At 43.2% G+C, this 20,488-nt stretch overlaps 1 protein-coding gene and 1 non-coding gene across 3 annotated transcripts; one reads left to right on the top strand and one right to left on the bottom strand.

Annotated features, from left to right (window-relative positions):
• Nucleotides 1-799: 799 nt before the first annotated feature.
• On the bottom strand, nucleotides 800-955 carry LOC143478498 (U1 spliceosomal RNA). Its single transcript, XR_013121763.1, has one exon. It is a non-coding gene; the product is annotated as a U1 spliceosomal RNA (small nuclear RNA).
• Nucleotides 956-7,215: 6,260 nt separating this feature from the next.
• LOC143478001 (chloride channel protein 2-like) lies at nucleotides 7,216-19,713 on the top strand. 2 transcript variants are annotated; one of them, XM_076976914.1, is made up of 23 exons: nucleotides 7,216-7,344; nucleotides 8,573-8,681; nucleotides 10,116-10,247; nucleotides 10,843-10,971; nucleotides 11,074-11,207; nucleotides 11,344-11,421; nucleotides 11,701-11,779; nucleotides 12,229-12,354; nucleotides 12,754-12,838; nucleotides 13,225-13,326; nucleotides 13,649-13,733; nucleotides 13,897-14,052; nucleotides 14,200-14,269; nucleotides 14,407-14,517; nucleotides 14,961-15,174; nucleotides 15,443-15,576; nucleotides 16,172-16,305; nucleotides 16,818-16,869; nucleotides 17,901-17,965; nucleotides 18,115-18,153; nucleotides 18,393-18,503; nucleotides 18,614-18,700; nucleotides 19,099-19,713. In XM_076976914.1, exons 1-23 carry the CDS (start codon nucleotides 7,297-7,299, stop codon nucleotides 19,279-19,281), a joined length of 2,463 nt encoding a protein of 820 aa, XP_076833029.1. In that variant the 5' UTR covers nucleotides 7,216-7,296; the 3' UTR covers nucleotides 19,282-19,713. The 2 variants fall into 2 exon arrangements, with proteins under 2 accessions (XP_076833029.1, XP_076833028.1); XM_076976913.1 differs by having other exon boundaries at nucleotides 16,172-16,317; nucleotides 19,099-19,711.
• The last annotated feature ends 775 nt before the right edge of the window (nucleotides 19,714-20,488 follow it).

The raw sequence follows: 20,488 nt of genomic DNA, 5'->3' as shown, positions 1-20,488 counted from the left end.
ATCAACAACAGGACCCAAACTTGTTCTGTAGTTCTTAATTCTGCTTCAGCTGACGTGTAGGTCTTCAAATATGAACTGTGCATTTAAGGTGCCAGAACATTTCAACAGGGGTTAGGTGTAGACTTAGATCAGGCCATCCCAAAAGTAGAAATGTATTATTTTTAATCATTGTGAGGTAGACTTACTTGGACATTTTTATGGACATGGCCTTTTTATGAGATCTTCAGGAATCTCTCTTCTCTGACCTGATTTAAAGGCCCATAGTAAGATTTTGATTGGACAGTGCTGGGCTCAATCAGGGGTGACCGATAACTGAAGCACTCACACTGGTCACTGATCCTAATGGATTTTTTTTAATTTGTATTTTGTTTGCATTATTCAGCAAGCACCTATTCACATCATTAAGTTGGATAGTTCTTACCTTACATACCAAAGTCATGAAAAACCAAAATGTTGTTTAAGTTTTCCCAAATTCCTTCACCACAACAATCTAAAAATGTAAATGTGCCATATTTTGTCAATTTTGATTTTTCACTGCAATTGAAATTTGTCCTCCGCTTTTTACACATCTGTGCAGTTAGAACACACACACACACTAGTGATTACTAGGGGGCTGTGGATCACACATGCCCAGAGCGGTGGGCAGCCCTAGCCCGGTGCCCGGGGAGCAGTTGGGGTTAGGTGCCTTGCTCAAGGGTACCTCAGTCATGGCCTCAGGTCTGGGAATCGAACCCACGACCCTCCGGTCACCAGACCAGTTCCCCACCACCAGGCCATGACTGCCCCATAAAAAATGTATCAGGGGAGAGTGTGAACGCAGTCCCCCACTACCAGAAATTATGCAGTCGATATTTAGGGAAATCGCAAGGGTCAGCACAGCCTGAGTGCAATGGCTGAGCCTCACCTTGGGTGAACCACCTTCCTGATCATGGTCTCACCCCTGCCAGGTAAGTAGCTACTATAAAATTAATTTAAAAATCAAATACATTTTTTTTATCCAAAAATATTCACAAATTCAGGATTTCAGATGGGGCACTGTGAGTACAGAATGTCACTGTATTACACATTTCCCCTCATTCAAATGATTTGTACTTTATACCACTAGGGGTGTGTTCTTGTAGCTCACCTTGTAGCACACATCACATTGTATAATACTGAGATATAAAGTGCTGCTTGAATGTTTGTGAACTCCTTGACTAGTTTAGATTTTTCTTTTGTTTTACCATGATGTTCTTATTCTATCATCACCAGTTTTTGTATATGAAATGTCAGGTTTGTGTTCAGGGAAATGTGAGTTGCCAGCAGACTACATGGAACATGGAATCAGTAAATGTAAAAAAAACTAAATGAACCACAGCTGCACTGGTAAAGTCAGTTAGGTAAAAGACTGAGGTGAAATACATGTGAGTGCTCAGGTAATCAATTAAGCAGACCAATCCTTGGAAAAAGATTTGAGCCACACTGAATAAAAGAGACAGGAAACCTACCAAACCAAAGTTGTGCCAAGGCGTAAAACACACAGATCAACGATGCTGAGAGGAAAGTAGACATCTGAGGAAGAAGGTGGTGACAGCCCATCAGTCTGGGGAAAGCCACAAGACCATCTCCAAAAGATTCCAGCTTCACCTCTCCACTGTAAGACAAATTATTCACAAATGGAGGACACTCAGCATCATCACAACTCTGCCCAGAAGTGGACAGCCATCAAAACTTACACCAAGAAGTACCAGAAAAATAATAATTCAGGTAAAGGCCAAACACACACATCACCTCCAGATAGATGCAGCACCATCTGGGACAAATGTACATGTGTCTACAATCAGGTGAAAAATCAACAGACATGGCATTCATGGGAGAGTTGCCTTCTGGAAGTCCATTCTCTGGACAGATGAATCCAAAATCGAATTATTTGGCCGCAATCACAGGTGACTAGTTTTTGAGATGGTGGTGGAGATGTGAAGGTCTGGGCCTGCTTTTCTGCCTCTGGGCCTGGACCAGGGAATCATCAGTTCCCAGGCCTATGAGTAAATTCTTAACCAGAACCTCATGTCATGCCATGAGCCTGGGAGTTGAAGTTGGGATGGAAATGGATTATGCAAGACAACAACCCAAAGGACTCTAACAAAACTACCAAGGAATGGCTTAAGAGAAGGAAGATTAGCCCTCTGGTTTGGCCCAGTCAAAGTCCAGACCTTGCTCCCATAGAAATGTTGTGTCAAGATCTGAAGCAGGCAGTACATGCTAGATGTTCCTCCAACCAGATGTTCCACTAACCAGATGTTCCTCCAACCAGATGTTCCTCAACTGGCGGAGTTCCGCTAGGAGGAACGGGCAACAATCCCCAAAAGCAGACGTGAGACTCATTTGTGGTTATAGAAGATGTTTGGTTGAAGTAATGGCTGTAAAAGCAGGTGCCACATCTACTACGATTTCACTTAACTTTACACTTGGCAGATTTTCAGAAATTACTTTTGTTGATTAAATAATGAAAATGTATCTTTTCTGCATGTCCCTTATTTGGAAGGTTGGCCTTACAAATTGGGATTTAGTTGTTCATTTTTTTGTTTTAGAAAACAATGACCATGTTTTGGTGTTTCACAGATGTTCAAGCAGCACTGTGTATGTAAGTCTCTCTGGATGTGAAATATTACCAAAAAAGTCGTCTCTCCTCAGTGTCTCTGTTTAGTCCCTCTGTGGTATCTCTCAGCAGAATGCATTTCCAGTTTTTCTCTGAAATGGTTTAGCAGCAACAGCAACAAAAGGGTTGCCAGCTGGAAGTAACCAAGGTAAATTGGACCAAAATAAAGGATGATTCAGTTGCTGAGGGAAACCGATTGTTCTGTTTATTCTGTGATCTCGGTCATTCAATTGGCGATTCAGTTCTACCTACCTCAGAATGTAATTCATAGTTCTCAAGTAACCCAGTGCTCCTACCAAGAAGCGATCATTTGGAGATGAACCTTGGAAGTAATGCTTTTCTCTATCTCTGCGGATTCCCCTAAACTTAAATCCAAAGCTAATGTTATAGTGCGGGCAAAGAAAACAGTAACAGAAAACAGTGGAAATGTTTTAATCAAAAACAGCAAACAGCAGTTATAACCCTTTGGCTGGCATCTGCAGAGGTGTCCCGGAGCACTGTGGAGGAGTGTGAACACACAGCCTTGGCCAACCATGGCCTCTGTTGATACGGTATGGCATCACCATTACCTGCATAAGCTTTACCTGCATAAGCATTACCTGCATAAGCATTAGCTGCATAAGCATTAGCTGCAGGCTAATAAAGCTAGAAGCTGTGTGTGACCCTGGACTATGACTTTGAGGTGTGTATGTACAGTGTTAATTGTGTCTGTGTTTTATGGGAGTCTTTTATTTCTTCCTGGGACACATACACACTCTACCAGTTTAAATGAAAACTCTCCCAGTTTAAAAACCTGCATTTATTACACACACAGCAGACACGCTTATCTGAGTTGTACTTGAGATCTGCACTATACTCACACAGACCACAGTAATAGCTGCTGTTTTACATGTCCTATGTTATCTCCATTAGCTCAACGTGTTGAGCCACATGCTCCCTATTGCAAACAAAACATGAAGACTTCTAAGGTTCGAATCCCACATCCAGAACTTTTTTAATTCTCCCTGGTGGTCTAGTGGTTCTGGTGCACACCGTTCTGGGCACGTGTGCACCACAGCCCCCTAGTGTGTGTGTGTGTGTGTGTTCTAACTGTACAGATGGGTAAATGTGGAGAACAAATTTCGATTGGGGTGAAAATCACAATTGACAAAATATGGCACATTTACATTTTTTTAATTTTTATATGCAAAGTTATATATATTTACTTGTGCCAAGTTATATTTTTACTTGAAATAAGGAGATATAAGGAACACACTTTGCATTCTTTGTCATGGATCCGTATAGACACTGACTTAAAGTGTAACTGCTTCAAACTTCTCAACCCTGGAAAAACACAGACCTATACTGAAAAAGAGCGATATTAGCATTTAACAATCTTTCAAAGCTTACACTTCATATAGACTTTCAGGTCATATAAATACTTCATATTTCAGTGGGCATGTTCAGTTTTGCCCTAACTCAGCAGTCGCTGTCTGAGTTGTTCTTAGAAATAGAGAATACTTCCAAAGCTTCCCAGTAATTCACATACACAGAAGCTGAATTCTTTTTCCGCAGAAAGTTCTGTGATGTGTACACTTGCTGTCTGGGTCCCACTCCTGATCCTGGTGGTACTGTAATATTTGAGACATTGTCCAGCAGTCTTGAGTATTTATAGTCTGATCATTCCCTGCACTGTTATCAAGGAGTGCTGAAGTGCGAACAATGCATACTGTTGTGTAAATAAGTGTTTCCAAAGCACCCAAGTTCTATTAATAATTCTCTCAATTTTATGTTAAACCTTTTTCTTTTGCTTATATTAGCATTTCAAATCTAAGCAAAATATTGCTATATTGATATATATATATATCTTAGAATCTAGGGTTTTCAGGGCATGCTGACGTCAGTAGGGCTTAGAAGGCGTAGAAATCTGGCTCTTCCCTAAACGTGCAGTCCCTGGCCACCATACATTAGCTGCACCAACACTCTCTGGCCTACATTACTGTAATGTGCATTTTATTGGTGGATGTCTACAGACTAATGCCCATGTGTTGCTACGCTTCATTTACCAGTCACCCTCTATCTCGGTCTCCAACCACAGGCACTAGTGTTGTAGTAGTGTGGTGGTGGGTGTGGTAGTAGAGGGTGTGGTGGTAGTGCAGTAGTAGGTGTGGTAGTAGCGTGGTAGTGGGTGTGGTAGTAGTAGTGTGGTAGTAGTGGGTGTGGTGGTAGTGCAGTAGTAGGTGTGGTAATAGAGTGGTAGTAGCGTGGTAGTGGGTGTGGTAGTAGTAGTGTGGTAGTAGTGGGTGTGGTGGTAGTGCAGTAGTAGGTGTGGTAATAGAGTGGTAGTAGTGTGGTAGTGGGTGTGGTAGTAGTGGGTGTGGTGGTAGTGCAGTAGTAGGTGTGGTAATAGAGTGGTAGTAGCGTGGTAGTGGGTGTGGTAGTAGTGGGTGTGGTGGTAGTGCAGTAGTAGGTGTGGTAATAGAGTGGTAGTAGCGTGGTAGTGGGTGTGGTAGTAGTGGGTGTGGTGGTAGTGCAGTAGTAGGTGTGGTAATAGAGTGGTAGTAGCGTGGTAGTGGGTGTGGTAGTAGTGTGGTAGTGGGTGTGGTAGTAGCGTGGTAGTGGGTGTGGTAGTAGTAGCGTGGTAGTAGCGTGGTAGTGGGTGTTGTGCACGTGAATCAGGTTTGCGTGACAAATGTGTTTGTGTGAAATTACAGGGTCCAGTAAATCTGCTGGTTTGAAATTGGCTTGTCACTTAAAAATACCCAGCCTGTCACAGCACAGTAGTCAAAAAAAAGTTTGGAAATAAAATGCTGGGACAGCTAGTGTTAAAAGGATTTTAAAGGATGCCAGTTTGTGCTATTTTTACCATTCCAAACTCTACAAATTGTTTATAATAAAGTGGATCACGATTATAGTATCAAAAGAATGCTGAAAAGTTAGATTTTGGCAACTGTGTCCAGTGTAATCATTTAATTAATGCAAAATTTTACTAAGAATTTATTTACCAGAACTTGTCCTAGCAGAAAAGCTCTTATACATGGGCTCACACAAAACATGACTTTTAACCAATCAGTCAGGAGAACGTAAATGCTGGTAGAACAGAATGTACTTATTCCTCTGATGAACGTATATATGATGAAATATAATATGGTCATTTATGACCTGGCTATGTTGTCAGCACAATCATTTCACAACATTACACAACATTTTTGCAAGATTGCTTTAGCGTCTGTTTTTAATGGCTTAGTTGTATTTTTTATGTATGCTTCAAATGGTATCTTTAGGAATGAAGGACTGAATTTACATATTATTATTATATATAGCGCCTTTCAATATACCCAAGGTCGCTTTGCAGTTAACACAGACACAACCTTTTACATCCACTCACAATAAGCTTTAGCTTTAGCCTAAACTTAAGGAGCAAGGATGCTAAAATCCACCAGTTTCTGGCTGTGAAGAAAACTGTGTTCTACACATCTAACACGTGGGTTCTCTGCAACAGATTTGACACGGTGTTAAAAGCTCTTCATAGTGTAATTGGTGAATCTGTAGTTAAGTGTCACTTTCTTTTTTTATTACGCACAAAGCAAGCAAGAATGCTTTATAGGTTATTAAAATGCATAACGTACACACTGCAGGCTATCAGGCTAATTCAGGCCTGTGCTTATAACATTCAAAGTTGATTAAAGTGTTAATTGTCTAACTTACAAACAGCTACCAAACCATGAATGTGTGGACTATGTTACTGATGTCTGAATGGTGTAATATGTATTAGTGTATTTTATGAGCTGCTGTCTGAACAATGTGATGCAGCACACTGAGAGGGGACAGAGGGGACGGAGACAGAAACACCTCTGTCCTGCCATGATGGACGGGTAGGCTGAAGACAATGGAAGACTATGCTGCTATGTCCATGTCCAAGTCCAGCTGTGTCCTAGTCCAAAAAGAGATTGTTCATATTGGGTCATTGTATTAAAATGTAGGATGAAACTTTGTCATTTGAATTTAAACACTCCCCGTTGGTTAATTAGTGACTGGTTGCCTGTCTGCCTGCTTATTTATTTGTTAGTTTGTTTTCTAGGCATAAAAGACAACTTTAATCGCAAGCGTTCAGTTTTACTGAAGGTTGCAGGTGCTCTGCTGAGATGTCCTGGGTTATTTGGATCTATAACACATAACTTTAAATCTCACCTATTCTAAACCTCAGCTATTTGGAATTAAATCACGCTCCTAATCTGCATTACTGTCTTCACAGTCACGACGTGCCTATAGAAGCTCTCATTAAAATAATCAAACAACAAACTACTTTTATATTTAATTATTGGAGGGAAAATGTCAGCTAAACAACTCAAGACGGTGTTTCTATCCGCCGTTTCTATTATATTCTATACTCATTCTATACTAATTAAACTTACAAAGCAAAGCAGAGTATTTTAAAGTGTAACTTACAGACACAGAAGTGGCGCCGGAGGCTTCAAAACCTTCAAATCACACAGTCACTCTTTTTCTTGGAGAAGTCAAAGTTCATCGTAGTGGAAAAATAGGGCGAGTCTTGTGCTGTGTTTGTAGTCCCGCCTCGGTCGCGCTGGACCAAATGAATGTGGCCGTATAAAATGCCGCACCACCACTGACCGCTCACACACCGCGGTCGCAGTGGGAGGTGAGACGCTTCCGCAGCCATGACCGGAGAGGCGGGAGATAAAGGCGCGCAGCAGTGTCAACCCCTGGTGAGTCACTGCCTCCATCTCCGTGCTCGGTCCTAACACCACAGGGTTGTAGATATTGTGCAGTTATGGGATGAGGGGAGATTACAATTGATCATTTATAATTATTCATTTTTATTTAAAGTTTTTTTTTTCAAGGTGGTAATGTGATGTGTGATTGATTATATACTAAATGTAAATTTTATTTATTTGTTTACATTTTTAATAGGTTTTTTAAATCATTGTTCAAACTAATAACCTGTTGCCTGCTCAATATTTGTTGGAATTTGTGAAAGGTTTTCTCAGCTACATTATGTTACAGCACCATGTAATATATACAAGTAAAAAACCTTTCCATATATTAATCAGTTAAAATAAAAAATGCATTGCCTTGAATTGCCTGTCCTGTATATCTTCCACCTATTCCACTACCCATCAAGTACTGTGTTGATTGTAAACATTTTCTCACGAGGTTTGTGTGTGTGTGTGTGTGTGTGTGTGTGTGTGTGTGTGTGTGTGTGTGTGTGTGTGTGTGTGTGTGTGTATGTGTGTGTGTTTGTGGAAGTGCAGGTATGGAGATTTAAATGTCCATACAGACTTTTTAGAGAAGCATCTATCTGCCTAATCTGTAATCTCTGGTGGATCCTAATTTCTGCTCTGAATACCTAGTTTGGTGTTTATCGACTTATTTTCAGTGCTCTCAAACTGTCAACTGAACATTACACCTGTTAAGATGCATTAGAATAGATAACTGGTGCTCCAGTGGCTATCGTACTGTAAAGACTATTTTTCTTTCCTGTGTTGTGGTTCTGAACAGAACAGACTTTAGGCAGCAATATATATATATATATATATATATATATATATATATATATATATATATATATATATATATATATATATATATATATATAGAAACTCATATAGAAACTCCACTTGCTGTCACCACTAACAGTTCAAGGAACAGGAGTGAAAGGAAGATCAGTGGACTTAATATTCACTTCCTACTAAGAATTGTGCACGTCATGCACAAAGAAGAAGAATGAAGGAATCAATGAAACAAAGAAAAAAAAACAAGATGCATAATGACCTTCTTCTGGTTACTGTAATATTTAGCTACAGTAGCAGAGTGCACAGTGTGTATGCATTTGCATGTGGATATGTGATTTGTGTGGCAGACGTGTGTGTGTGTGTGTGTGTGTGTGTGTGTGCACGTGTTTCCATGGATTCTAACCTTCTTGCTGTTCAACAGATGTCTGTGTGTTACACGGATGACCCAGAGGATGAGGGCCAACTCAAAAAGGTTGGAACAGAACAGAACAAATCCCCCCCCGGCAGGTTCGGCAGGAACAAGTTCAGATGTGAGTAATCGCAGAAGCTTCAGAATGTCAGTGCTGTGCTGACTTTGACCAGATCCAACTGATAATTACTGCTGTGGAAATGTACTTTTCTTAATCCTTATTCCAGATTATCATAGGCATCCATGAAAATCAGATCCTAAACGTCCTGAGCAGTGGCATTATTTCCTGAACAGTGGCATTATTTCCTGAACAGTGGCATTATTTCCTCAGATGTCACAGATTCTTAACACCTTGCACTACTCACTACACAACACCCCAGTACCAGGGCCAGCCGACAGTGCTCCCACACCTAAATCCAGATTAAGATTAAGGCTTATGCTGCAGTGTGCGCATGCTCGTCTTGTTTGTCAATGAGTGATGAGTTCCTGTGGACACTCCTCCTGTTGCTACGGTGCTGTGTCACACCTGTATTTCACCTGTAGGAGCAGGTAGATCGTGGTGCTGGTATCATCAAGGCTTGGTTGTCCGGCAGCTCTGGAGTAAGATCCTCTGGATAATCATTTCTACCCTAGTCCATAAACGACCGTGTTGCAGAAGTGTGATATTCCCTGTGCACCTGCAGGGAGCTGGAAAGGTTCCCGAATCCTGTTATTTCAATCAGGATTGGTCGTCAGACATGCTAGACTTTTTGCAGTTGGAAAATTTGACACTTTGACAAAAGCTGCAATCGCAAAAAGCAGTTGTAGGCACAGAGAACATGACGGCTTATGAGCTTGTTTGATATTTCAGAGTGTTTCTATAGTGACACGTCCGTGGTCTCAGACAGCTGCTCAGGGCGTCGGGCTGGTCTCACATTGTGGTCTCACGTACATGCTCTCACACGCGGCTCTGAACTCTCTCAGGATCTGTGACTGTTTTGGGGCCAGGGGAGGCATATAAGAGATTAGCAGCAGGACACTGTCTGTAAATCCCACTGTTGTTGTCAACAACTATCAGTTTGTATTTTTGTGTGTATGTCTTTCTAAATGTGTAAATCTGTGTATCTGTGTATGCACTGATATTGGTGTATGCATGTGTCTTGTTATGTATGTATGTGTGCATCTGTGTATATGTTTAGTGAATGAATCCATGTGTGTGTGTGTGTGTGTGTTACTGTGCATACTTCCTGGCCAGATGGTTGCATAGTCACTGATATTGCTATGACTTTATTGTTTCTTTTTACAAACTCTTCATTGTGGTTCATTTCTGCTTCATTGTTTGTATGTTTAGTAGTGCAGCGTCTCTAGATGAAGAAACAACGATGGGAAAGATCCTCTAAAACTTGCAATACACTTTCAAAATTGAAAGTAAATTGAAATCCATGATTGATGGTTTCTCTGCAGTCTGTTAGGGTTATGACATCACTCACGTTTAACATCATGGTTGTGTGTGTGTGTGTGTGCGTGCGTGCGTGTGTGTGTGTGTGTGTGTGTGTGTGTGTATTCATCACCTCAGTCCTCAGCCCACAAGGAGAGAAGTTCCTGGCGCTGCATGTAATGGAGGACTGGATGATCCTCGTTCTGCTGGCCGTCATCACAGCCTTCCTCAGCTGGGCCATGGAGTACGGCATTGAGCTGGGCCTGCATAGTGAGTGTGTGTGTGTGTGTGTGTGTGTGTGTGTGTGAGTGAAACCAATTGCCTCCCATCTTCTCCATCCACAGAATCAAAAAACCTTGGAATCTTTTTATCACCCCCCCCCTCTCTCTCTCTCTCTCTCTTTCACCCAGACTTGCAGTAATTAACATAACATTAACATATTACTATGCTAATACACAGGACCAGCTTACAAATAGTGTTTTATTTTTTACAAATAATTAACATAATATCTGTAACATCCAAAATTAAGTTTGTTGAAATATATATATAGTGGAAGGATTTTTACTTTGCAAAATTAAAAAAGAAAGAAACTTTTGACCCACATCCCCCTAGTGCAGGGGTGGCCAACCCGCGGCTCGCGAGTTGGCCCCCCCCCCAATCCCCCCCCCCCCCCCCGCTCAACAGATTACACTCGCCCATGTACGATGTGGCTCTTTGCCGTAACACAGTAAGAAAAGTGGCTCTTGGTCTATGACGGGTTGGCCACCCCTGCCCTAGTGGTACCACTGCAGCCCACTGGGGGCCCATGAGCCCTAAGGTGAAAACCACTGTTCCTAATGAATGAAATGTCTCTCTCTGTCTCTAGCGACCTTGTGGCTGTTTGAGGTAGCACACAGTAACGTGTTCCTGCAGTACCTGGCCTGGGTGTCCATCCCTGTGCTACTCATCTGCTTCTCGGCAGGATTCACCTACCTCGTAGGACCACAGGCTGCAGGTGAACTCACACACATACTCACACACAGACACATACACACACACTAAATATGAGTGAACTGCGTATATCGGATCTTAATGAGCTGTGATCCAACCCTGACAGGATCTGGAATCCCAGAGATAAAGACGATCGTAAAAGGAGGCATGGTCAAAGATCATCTCAGCCTGAACACCCTAGTAGCCAAACTAGTTGGTCTCACCTGTGCCTTAGGCAGTGGGATGCCACTAGGGAAGGAGGTAGACACACACACACACACACACACACACACACACACACACACACACACACACTGACACAGAGACTCTCTTTGGTTCCTCCGTTAACCCCTGCTCTATCACTTTGAATATTTATTGTTTGTTTGTCTCTTCCCAGAGTCCCTTCGTGCACATCGGAGGTATTTGTGCCGTCCAGCTGAACCGACTTGCCACATTCCTCGGTGGTGTGAAGGAGGTACCTTTAAATCACAACAATAAACAAAACAATCAGCCACAAATACACCTGTAAAACCTTTCATTTAAGCTTGTACTATATGTTATATATCATTTATGTATATTATATATGTCTAATCCTCATTTATCCATAACCCTTATTTACTGTCCCAGTGTAACAGTTGCTTCGGGGTTTACTGACTCATGGCATCTGATTAAGATACAGAACGACTGACCTCTTCTGGTCCGGCGTGTTGTCTGACGTGTCAGGTTGATAACCTTGGTCACGTTTGTGTTCCAGCGTGATTCTCTGACTCCAGAGTTACTGGTGATCGGCAGTGCTGTGGGTATCGCCGCCTGCTTCGGCTCCCCTGTGGGAGGTGAGGAGATGGACCTTGTGATGGGCCCCTTGCCCTGCTCACATTAGCGTGTGTCCTGCTCCAACACACCTGACATTCACAGAGCCACATGTGTGAATAAAGCCGGTTAGAACAGAGAAGTGCTGACCTGTGCTGCGGTTCGTGGAGTGGGGTGTAGCGCTTGAATGTGAACGTGTGTATCGCTACAAATGGTGTCAGAAGTGACATTACGGGCATGGAGAGTGTGCCTGTCAGGATGGGGTGGAGGCCGGTGGAGGCCGGGATGAACCCCTGCTGAGTGGCCCAGGTGGATGTGTGAGGGGCATATAAAAGGTGTGGAATACAGGGTACACACCACCAGGGAGAGGGAGAGGGCAGAGAGCTTATGTGTGAAACTGGGTGAGGCTGCTGTTCCTAACCTTCTTTACAATGTGTGTGTGTGTGTGTGTGTGTGTGTGTGTATGTTTCAGGTCTGCTCTACAGTATCGAGGTCGCCTCGTCTTTCTTAATGGTGAAAAACTACTGGAAAGGATACTTTGCTGCTACCATCAGTGCCTTCGTCTTCAGACTACTACCAGTGTGGAGTGGACAATTTGGTGGGTGTGTGTGTGTGTGTGTGAGAGAGAGAGAGAGAGAGAGAGAGAGAGAGAGAGAGAGAGAGAGAGAGAGAGAAAGATGGTGCAGGGAGAGAGAACTGTATATTGAGAGTTGTATGGTGTCAAGTCCAAAGAGCTTGTTAGCAGCCCCCCCCCCTTCCCGAAGCAGCGCCCAGGACTTTTCTGCTCACATTCATCACAAGACTTGAAGTAAAATGATCAGATATATTGAGATGTCATGGGATGCCCTTTCCTATAATGCATTCAATAACAACGACAAAAAAAACAATAATAAGACGAAGGGCTGAATAAGTAATAATATAGTAATAAATATTATTATTAATATTTATTTATTTATATTATTATATATAATAATAATAACTTCATTCTTCTCCACAGAAACCATCACTCCTCTGTTCCACACGAATTACCGTTTGGAATTCCCCTACGAGCTCTCAGAACTGCTCTCCTTCTGCATCCTCGGGTATGAGCTCTGAGTCTTTACGTTGAAGTTTGCAGTGCTGAAAATGCTCTGAAGACTCTGCTTCTTGAATCACGTGTTGGTCCATTTCCTGTAAAGTGGGATTGTTTACAAGTGTCAGATGGATAATCGAGCTTTGTGATCTTCCTGTTTTGTTGGAGTGTGGTTGGTGTGTGGTTGGAGTGTGGTTGGAGTGTGGTTGGAGTGTGGTTCGTCAGAACTGAGGACGTTTAAATACGGTTTATCTTTGAAAGAAACACTGAGTTGCCCCCCCCACTCTGCTTCATACCTCCTCCGGCACTCCTGCCTCCTCTTCCCATCTTCCCTCTATTCCCTCTCTTCTTCCTCCCTCTCTGTTCCCTCTCTTCTTCCTCCCTCTCTATCTGTAGGGTACTGAGTGGACTTGCGAGTGCGTTCCTCGTCTTCCTCACTGGCACCATGGTTCGCTTCATAAGAGGCCAATCGCGGTTTGCCAAATTCCTCGCCAAGACGTGAGTGTTGTACTTCATTTATGTGTGTGATCTAAAATGTTACAGGCCATCTTCTGTTGTGCGCACGTGTGTGTGTGTGTGTGTATGTGTGTGTGGGTGTGCAGAATGAGTGACAGGATGAGAGTGTGTGTCTGAAACAGTGATAAAATGATAAGAAGACAAAAAAGAAGGTAGGATAGAGAAAGCAAGAGAATGTGATTGGATGTCTTTCCTGAATGCATATAATCTGTTCTGGAATGTGTGTGTGTGTGTGTGTGTGTGTGTGTGTGTGTGTGTGTGTGTGTGTGTGTGTGTGTGTGTGTGTGTGTGTGTGTGTGTGTAGGCGTTTGGTGTATCCTGCTTTAGTTACATTTGTGATTGCCACTCTGACATTTCCTCCTGGATTTGGACAGTTCATGGCAGGCGAGGTAAAACACACATACAAACACACACACACACACACACACACACACACATACCTGTACACAACTCTAGTGATGTAAACAACCTGCTTTTCAGGTTGTTTTAAGAGACAGTATAAACACACCCTGTATTTTAGTCTCCATCTCATGTCACGTTGTGTCTGCACAGCTGACACAGAGGGAGACATTAGAGGCTTTCTTTGACAACTACACATGGTCCACACACCTCACAGAAGATCATTTTGACCACTCAGACCACTCCGTTGCCTGGAAACACCCTTACGTTAGCGTCTTCGTCACCCTCACCATCTCCGTTGTCATGAAGGTCAGCCTAACCCCCCACCTCTTTATCATCATCATCATCATCATCATTATCATCATCATCATCATCATACCTATTGTCAGCCATGTTAATGTCAGGACACGGACACACACACCTGTCTTATCAACACTGTGTCTCACTTTCTTCTAGTTCTTCATGTCAGCCGTAGCAATCTCTATGCCTGTGCCTTGTGGTGCTTTCGTGCCGGCTTTCGTCATCGGTAAGTATGAATGTGTGTGTGTGTGTGTGTGTGTGTGTGTGTGTGTGTGTGTGTGTGTGTGTGTGTGTTTCTGCAATAGTGAGAAAGAGAAGTTAACAAACCCAAACCTAAATAGGTGTGTGTCACTGTGTCATCAGGAGCCGGCCTGGGACGGCTGGTGGGTGAAGTCACAGCTGTTGTCATACCTCCTGGAGTCCATGCGAATGCCACCACCTACGCTGTGGTACCAGGAAGCTATGCTGTAGCAGGTAAGATAAAAACAGCCTCTGAACTACCTGGCTGGTCACCACAGCGGGCTTTTTAGAAACACAGCACTCATCAAAATGTAATGAAAAACATCACCATCTAAGCCAATTGTATTCCAGTGCATTTCCAACTCTAACACACCCAATCCAGTTAATCAAGGTCGTTTATAGCATCTGAATATTACTGCCAAGTGTGACATATTGGGACTGAAATGATAATAAAACATTTATTAAAACAATAGTACCATTCTCAGCCTCTAAAGATACATAAATATACATACAAATAAAGGTACATACATAAATATCCTCCAATGTCCACTTGTGCATCTTAATCTCAGAAGCACAGAACCAAACATCAGTCAAAAAATGACCACATTTTCTGCCTGTTGTGCTGGTGTGTGTGTGTGTGTGTGTGTGTGTGTGTATGTGTGTGTGTGTGTGTGTAGGCGCAGCCGCGATGTCCGGGGCGAGCACTCACACCATCTCCACGGCTATGATTGTGTTTGAGCTGACCGGTCAGATCAGCTATATTTTCCCCACAATCTTCTGTGTCTTTGTGGCCAACATGGTGTCCCAGAGTCTCCAGCCATCGCTATATGAAACCCTCATACGCATCAGGAAACTGCCTTACCCGTCAGAGCTGAGCTGGGACCACCCACCGTGAGCACCACACGCCCCTCCTACAGCCCTACACACACTCTCTCTGATACACCACTACACCGAGAGTGTAAACTACACCACTACAGCTAGTAACTGAATGTGTTCCAATGTGTGTATTGGGCAAGGAACTGTGTCAAATCATGGCAGACAACATTTGTGTGTTTGGTGTGATGGATGTTGTGTGACACACACTCAAACTCTTACACAAGTATAATTTGCCTCTTTTACTTTTTCATAACATTCTGTCTCTCACTGTGTTCCTCTGTAGGAAGTCAAATGTCCAGGTTAAGGACTTCATGTTGAAAGACCTGAGATACCTGAATCTAAGATCCACTTACAGATACCTGCGCGATCTGCTGCTCACAGACAACCTCAAAACATTCCCTCTGGTGAAGTCCACAGGTACACATGGGAATCATGAATATAAAACACTGGAGAGAAAAACTACACCTGAAGCGCTTTCTCCTCCTCATTTAAACCCCTCAAACTGAGATGAGAAATTTTTTCTGTGATCAATTTTCCACCCTGCCTCAATTATCACATCCACAGAGTCCGCCTACAACTCCGCCCCCTCCCCCTCCTCTCACATCCACAGAGCCCGCCCACAACTCCAGCCCCTCCCCCTCCTCTCACATCCACAGAGCCCGCACACAACTCCAGCCCCTCCCCCTCCTCTCACATCCACAGAGCCCGCCCACAACTCCAGCCCCTCCCCCACCTCTCACATCCACAGAGCCCGCCCACAACTCCAGCCCCTCCCCCTCCTCTCACACCCAGAGCCCGCCCACAACTCCAGCCCCTCCCCCTCCTCTCACATCCACAGAGCCCGCCCACAACTCCAGCCCCTCCCCCTCCTACAGTTCCACAATCCTCTTCTCCAACCAGCATCAAAGGCATGGTCTGTGCTCACAGCTGAAGCATAGCAGTGTGGGGGGTATTGGTGGCTGACTTGGTTTACTCCCAACGTTCAGCCTCTGTGTCTCCCTGTCGTCTTCAGAGTCCATGATCTTGCTGGGCTCGGTCGAGCGTCCCCAGTTGGAGTCGCTGCTGGCCCAACAGCTCAGCCACCCACGGGTGAAGGAGCTCGGAAAGCAGACAAGCACAGACAGCGGTGAAGATGAGAGCCAAAAAGTCAGTCAAGAGGTCAGGCCTGGGTCAAGGGGAGGGGCTTTGTGATGGACAAGTGACTGTACCAATATGCAAATCCGTATGCCTGGGAGACTGCATTTTAAGTCGCCTATTTATTTTTGAGCATTTGATATTCATATCACAATGCAATGAATATACCCATCGTACAAATGAGTATGCAACTAACATTTCTCTGTGGTTTTTTTCAGGTCGATTTTTTCACTTAAATAGACAATAACTGAACCAATGCTTATCCTGTGTCCATGCAGGACAGTACTTATCCAACGAGAAAGATCTACAGTCCTGCATCTAATGTACTTTATGTACTGATCCCTTACAATCGTAGAGAAACATCCATTTGTTGTCAAAGTCTGAGCTACTCTGCGCCATAGAGACGCTGTTCTTACTGGTGTTTCAGACCGAAGGCAAAATGGTGCTGTTGGTAAACTGAACTCCTTCAGCTCGATCCCTAATCCCCAACACTCCCAAAAAGCATGTGTATGTGTGTTTTTCAGGATTCTTCAGACAAACCCTCATTTAGTACCAAACCACACAAAAAGGAAAGAGGTAGAGATTGAGAGATAGCATCAAATACAAACACGACTGCACGCGCACACATGCACACAAACACATCACTGAACTTTGATCCTGCTGATAGAATTTTCAGAATATTCTTAGTTTAAATCAGTCCATTTTAGGTAAATTGGCTTCTTAGATAACTATCTACACCTTCAATTTACGCAGTACTCCTCACCAGAATGAGTGTCAGGTGATTTAATGATCACTGCTACCGACAGACTAAATGAAAAGACAACATTGCTCAGCACTGTCGAGGTTGAGCATGCTTGTCCTGATGGATCTCCAGACGGCTACAGATGGCAGATGTCAGATCCACAGTCTCCACTGAAAGGTGGATATGGGCTTGTAGCTGGGGTGGCTGGTGTGCTCTTCACCCTGTTGGTAAGCCTCTTTTCCGATCACTTTTACAGTCCCCCTGGTGTTTCCCCGAGGCCCATGGCTTCCCCCGTCTATCCGAGGTTTCTCCCTGTACGACATCCACAGTTCGAGGTCCTGTTCCTGGAGATCTGCTGTGTTACACTTGCTGAATTAACGATCTACTGTGGTGCTCGTGCACACCTTGCCTAGCTGGGCCAAGAGTTTTAGATCGGAGTTCGCAGGAATGCAGATCTCAAGCAGGAGGGCATGGGATCTCGGCAGCAAGGATCGTGTGGAAGATAATCATAATTTTATACAACTTCCTTTCTACATGTGCTTATTTATGGTCTGCTTTGCATAGAGGAACTCTGCTAGCACTGAACTATAGTCTGCTAGCACAGGGTTTCCCAACCCAACCCTCAGGAGTACATGAGTGCAGCAGGTGTTTTTAATCTGTTGGTTAATGGAGGGAGATAGAATAGATGAACAAAACAAAAATGAGAAGATTGGACTGTCTATTGGGTACCAAGGTGTGGGTTGAGAAATCATATCTTAGCTGGATTGTGGGTCCATCTAAGATGCCTCTGGATAATGGCCGTCCTGTAGCTAACGTAACTCGTTTACAAAACACTTCACCTCTGTTCTTCAACCTTCACCCCCAGGTTCCCAAGATTCCCAGGTGCCCCTGAAGAGCCTGGCCTGTGCTGATTCTGCAGCAGTCGTAGAGGTAAAGGCACCGCGTTGGCATGGCCTAGAGTCTTCACTGTGCAAATGTTCACCTCCCACAGTCCCAGCCTTTGTTCCCAGGCCATAGTTGTTATAGATGTTGTTTTAGACTTCAGTGTAAATGTTGGTCTGTTTTTTATCTTTGTCTAGGTTGACATCGATGAGAAAGACACCTTGACTACTAAAGGGGTAACAGCACAATGCAAACTGTATACACACATTGATCTGTCTGGTGCAAAGAACTGAAGGAACCAATAAACATGAGTGCGCGGGCACACACACACTTTGCACGATAGAAGGCACACACAGCCATACCACAAAACAAGATCCAGTTTTTCTTGAGAGTGACAAAAATAAAAACCCAACAGTGATCATACAGGAACACCATTTTGTTTTGTTGACCACGCCTCCCGTCACTCTGTCACTAGGTGCAAACCGTTGAGTGGGAGGAGCAACAACTCGATGAGCAGATCAACTTCAACAACTGCAAGATAGACCCCGCCTCCATTCAACTTATGGAACACACGTCATTGCCGAAGGTGTGTATATATTGGTGTAATAAAATGATGGTTCCTTTTTACAACTTACACCATGTTGCTTTATCTCTCTCATACACTTTCTTCATCCCTCTAATCCTTCTGATGTTCAGGTGATCAATATCTTCTCCATGATGGGTTTGGATCAGGCTTATGTCACCAGTGTTGGGCAACTTGTTGGACTTGTGACTCGTCAAGAGGTGAGATTTCAGAAGTCAACTACACATGCATGGGTGTGGGTAATAATCAAAACTTAATAGAAGAAACGCTGTTATAAGACAAGACAATCATTCTCCCTAGAATGGTTTGCCAATCCCTGGTCCCTTTTAATGCACTGTAATGATTTACTAGTTAAAAAAATATATGGGAGCCATTTTGTATGTGATGTGAAAAGTTGCATCACCTGTCTGTACTTATAAAGACACATTAGTTTTGGTTAAGGTGTTTTACGAAGTTATATTTTTTAACTAGAACATCCTGTAGACTAGCAACAACTTTTAGCCCAACCGAACTGAACATCTGCACTTAAAACCTTAAAAAGCAGCTATAGGACTGTACCACGGTCTGGCCTCACGGGGTCCATTGTGTTATCTTGTAGCTGTACAAGGCCATAGAAGGAGTGGTGAAGGTGCATGAGATCACAACACACCCCCCACTGACCTCCTTCCGAGACAACCGGGGCAGTCGCAGGGTTACGGACACGCCAGAGGCCACGGAGCTCACCCACCTGCTGGGGGACGAGAGCGGCCCGAGCCACCGCGCCGAGCCTGACGACCAGTGACGGAAGGAAGGAGGAACGGACGTGTTACCACTGGAGGGGATGGGAGTGTTGATGTTGCCATAGAGATCATGGTGGGATGTCATGGAAGGTTAGGGCGGTAAAGGATGAAAGGGGATGCATGGGAATTGGGCACAATTTAATGTTTTTTATACTGCAATTCGTTATAATTAAATAATGTTATTACTAAAAAATTATTATAAGGCTTTCTAAGTTCATGTACCATTGGTTTGGGACATCAGAGCAGCAAGTACCTAAAATCTCATGAGTTTACCACTAGTTATTATACTATTTGGTATTGTCTGATTTACATTTCAGATCAAAAACATACAACTAATGATCTAGGTTTTTTTTGTTTGTTTGTCTTTTTTCCCCCTGATTTGTATACTGTTTTATTTGTATTATCAAGTATTTTTTACTGAAATCAGTAGACTTCATTAGGAAATAAAAAAAATACATTAAACACCCAAGTTGCCTGGGTCCATTTGTGCTTTGAAAATATAAATACAAATCCATCAGTTTTACTTTATGCAGACACACACATGCAAAGATTCGAGCCTGGGGTTTGTCTCTGGTGCTTCAGTAGTCCATGGCTATGCATACCTGCATCTGCGGTTTTCAGGGTGTGTGTGTTTGTGTGTGTGTGTGCGTGCGAGAGAGGGAAAGTGTGTGTAAAAGAAAAGGGCAGAGGTAACGGAACATGTAGAGAGGGAGGAGAAGGTGGGGAGACCTTAGCATCTCTCCATTCTCTTAACATCTCATCTCAGTACCATTATGAACACCTGCTTTTTGTTGTTTGATTTTTTGGTAACATTCTTTATTATCTTTTCCAGTTTCAGATGTGAAAAGAGGAATTAATTTCTCTTAATTAAATATTTAATAAAGTAAAGCAAAAAAAAAAGAAAAAGAAAACAAAATCTATTTACAAAAGTTTTAAGTCAGTAAACTTCAGGAGGAAGATCCAAGCCACACAGCGAAACCACAGGGACTCAACAGAACAGAAATACAGGAGACCATCAGAGGGGAGGGGGAGGGGGAGAGGACACGGCGTTGAAAGTTAGCACTTTATTATTGAAAAATGAAACAAAAATAAACAAAAACAAAAAGCTTAACTTTATTTACAGGACTATCCTGAAATGCATTTCTACTGCAGGTAGCAGAAAAGGCCTTTAGGATTCCTACTGCTTCATTCTTTCAATTTTCTTTTGGC

The sequence above is a fragment of the Brachyhypopomus gauderio genome, chromosome 16, assembly GCF_052324685.1.
Source record: "Brachyhypopomus gauderio isolate BG-103 chromosome 16, BGAUD_0.2, whole genome shotgun sequence".
In the NCBI taxonomy this organism is placed as follows: domain Eukaryota; kingdom Metazoa; phylum Chordata; class Actinopteri; order Gymnotiformes; family Hypopomidae; genus Brachyhypopomus; species Brachyhypopomus gauderio.
Note: the sequence above shows the minus strand (reverse complement) of the source record. Positions and strands in the feature narration are given on the sequence as shown.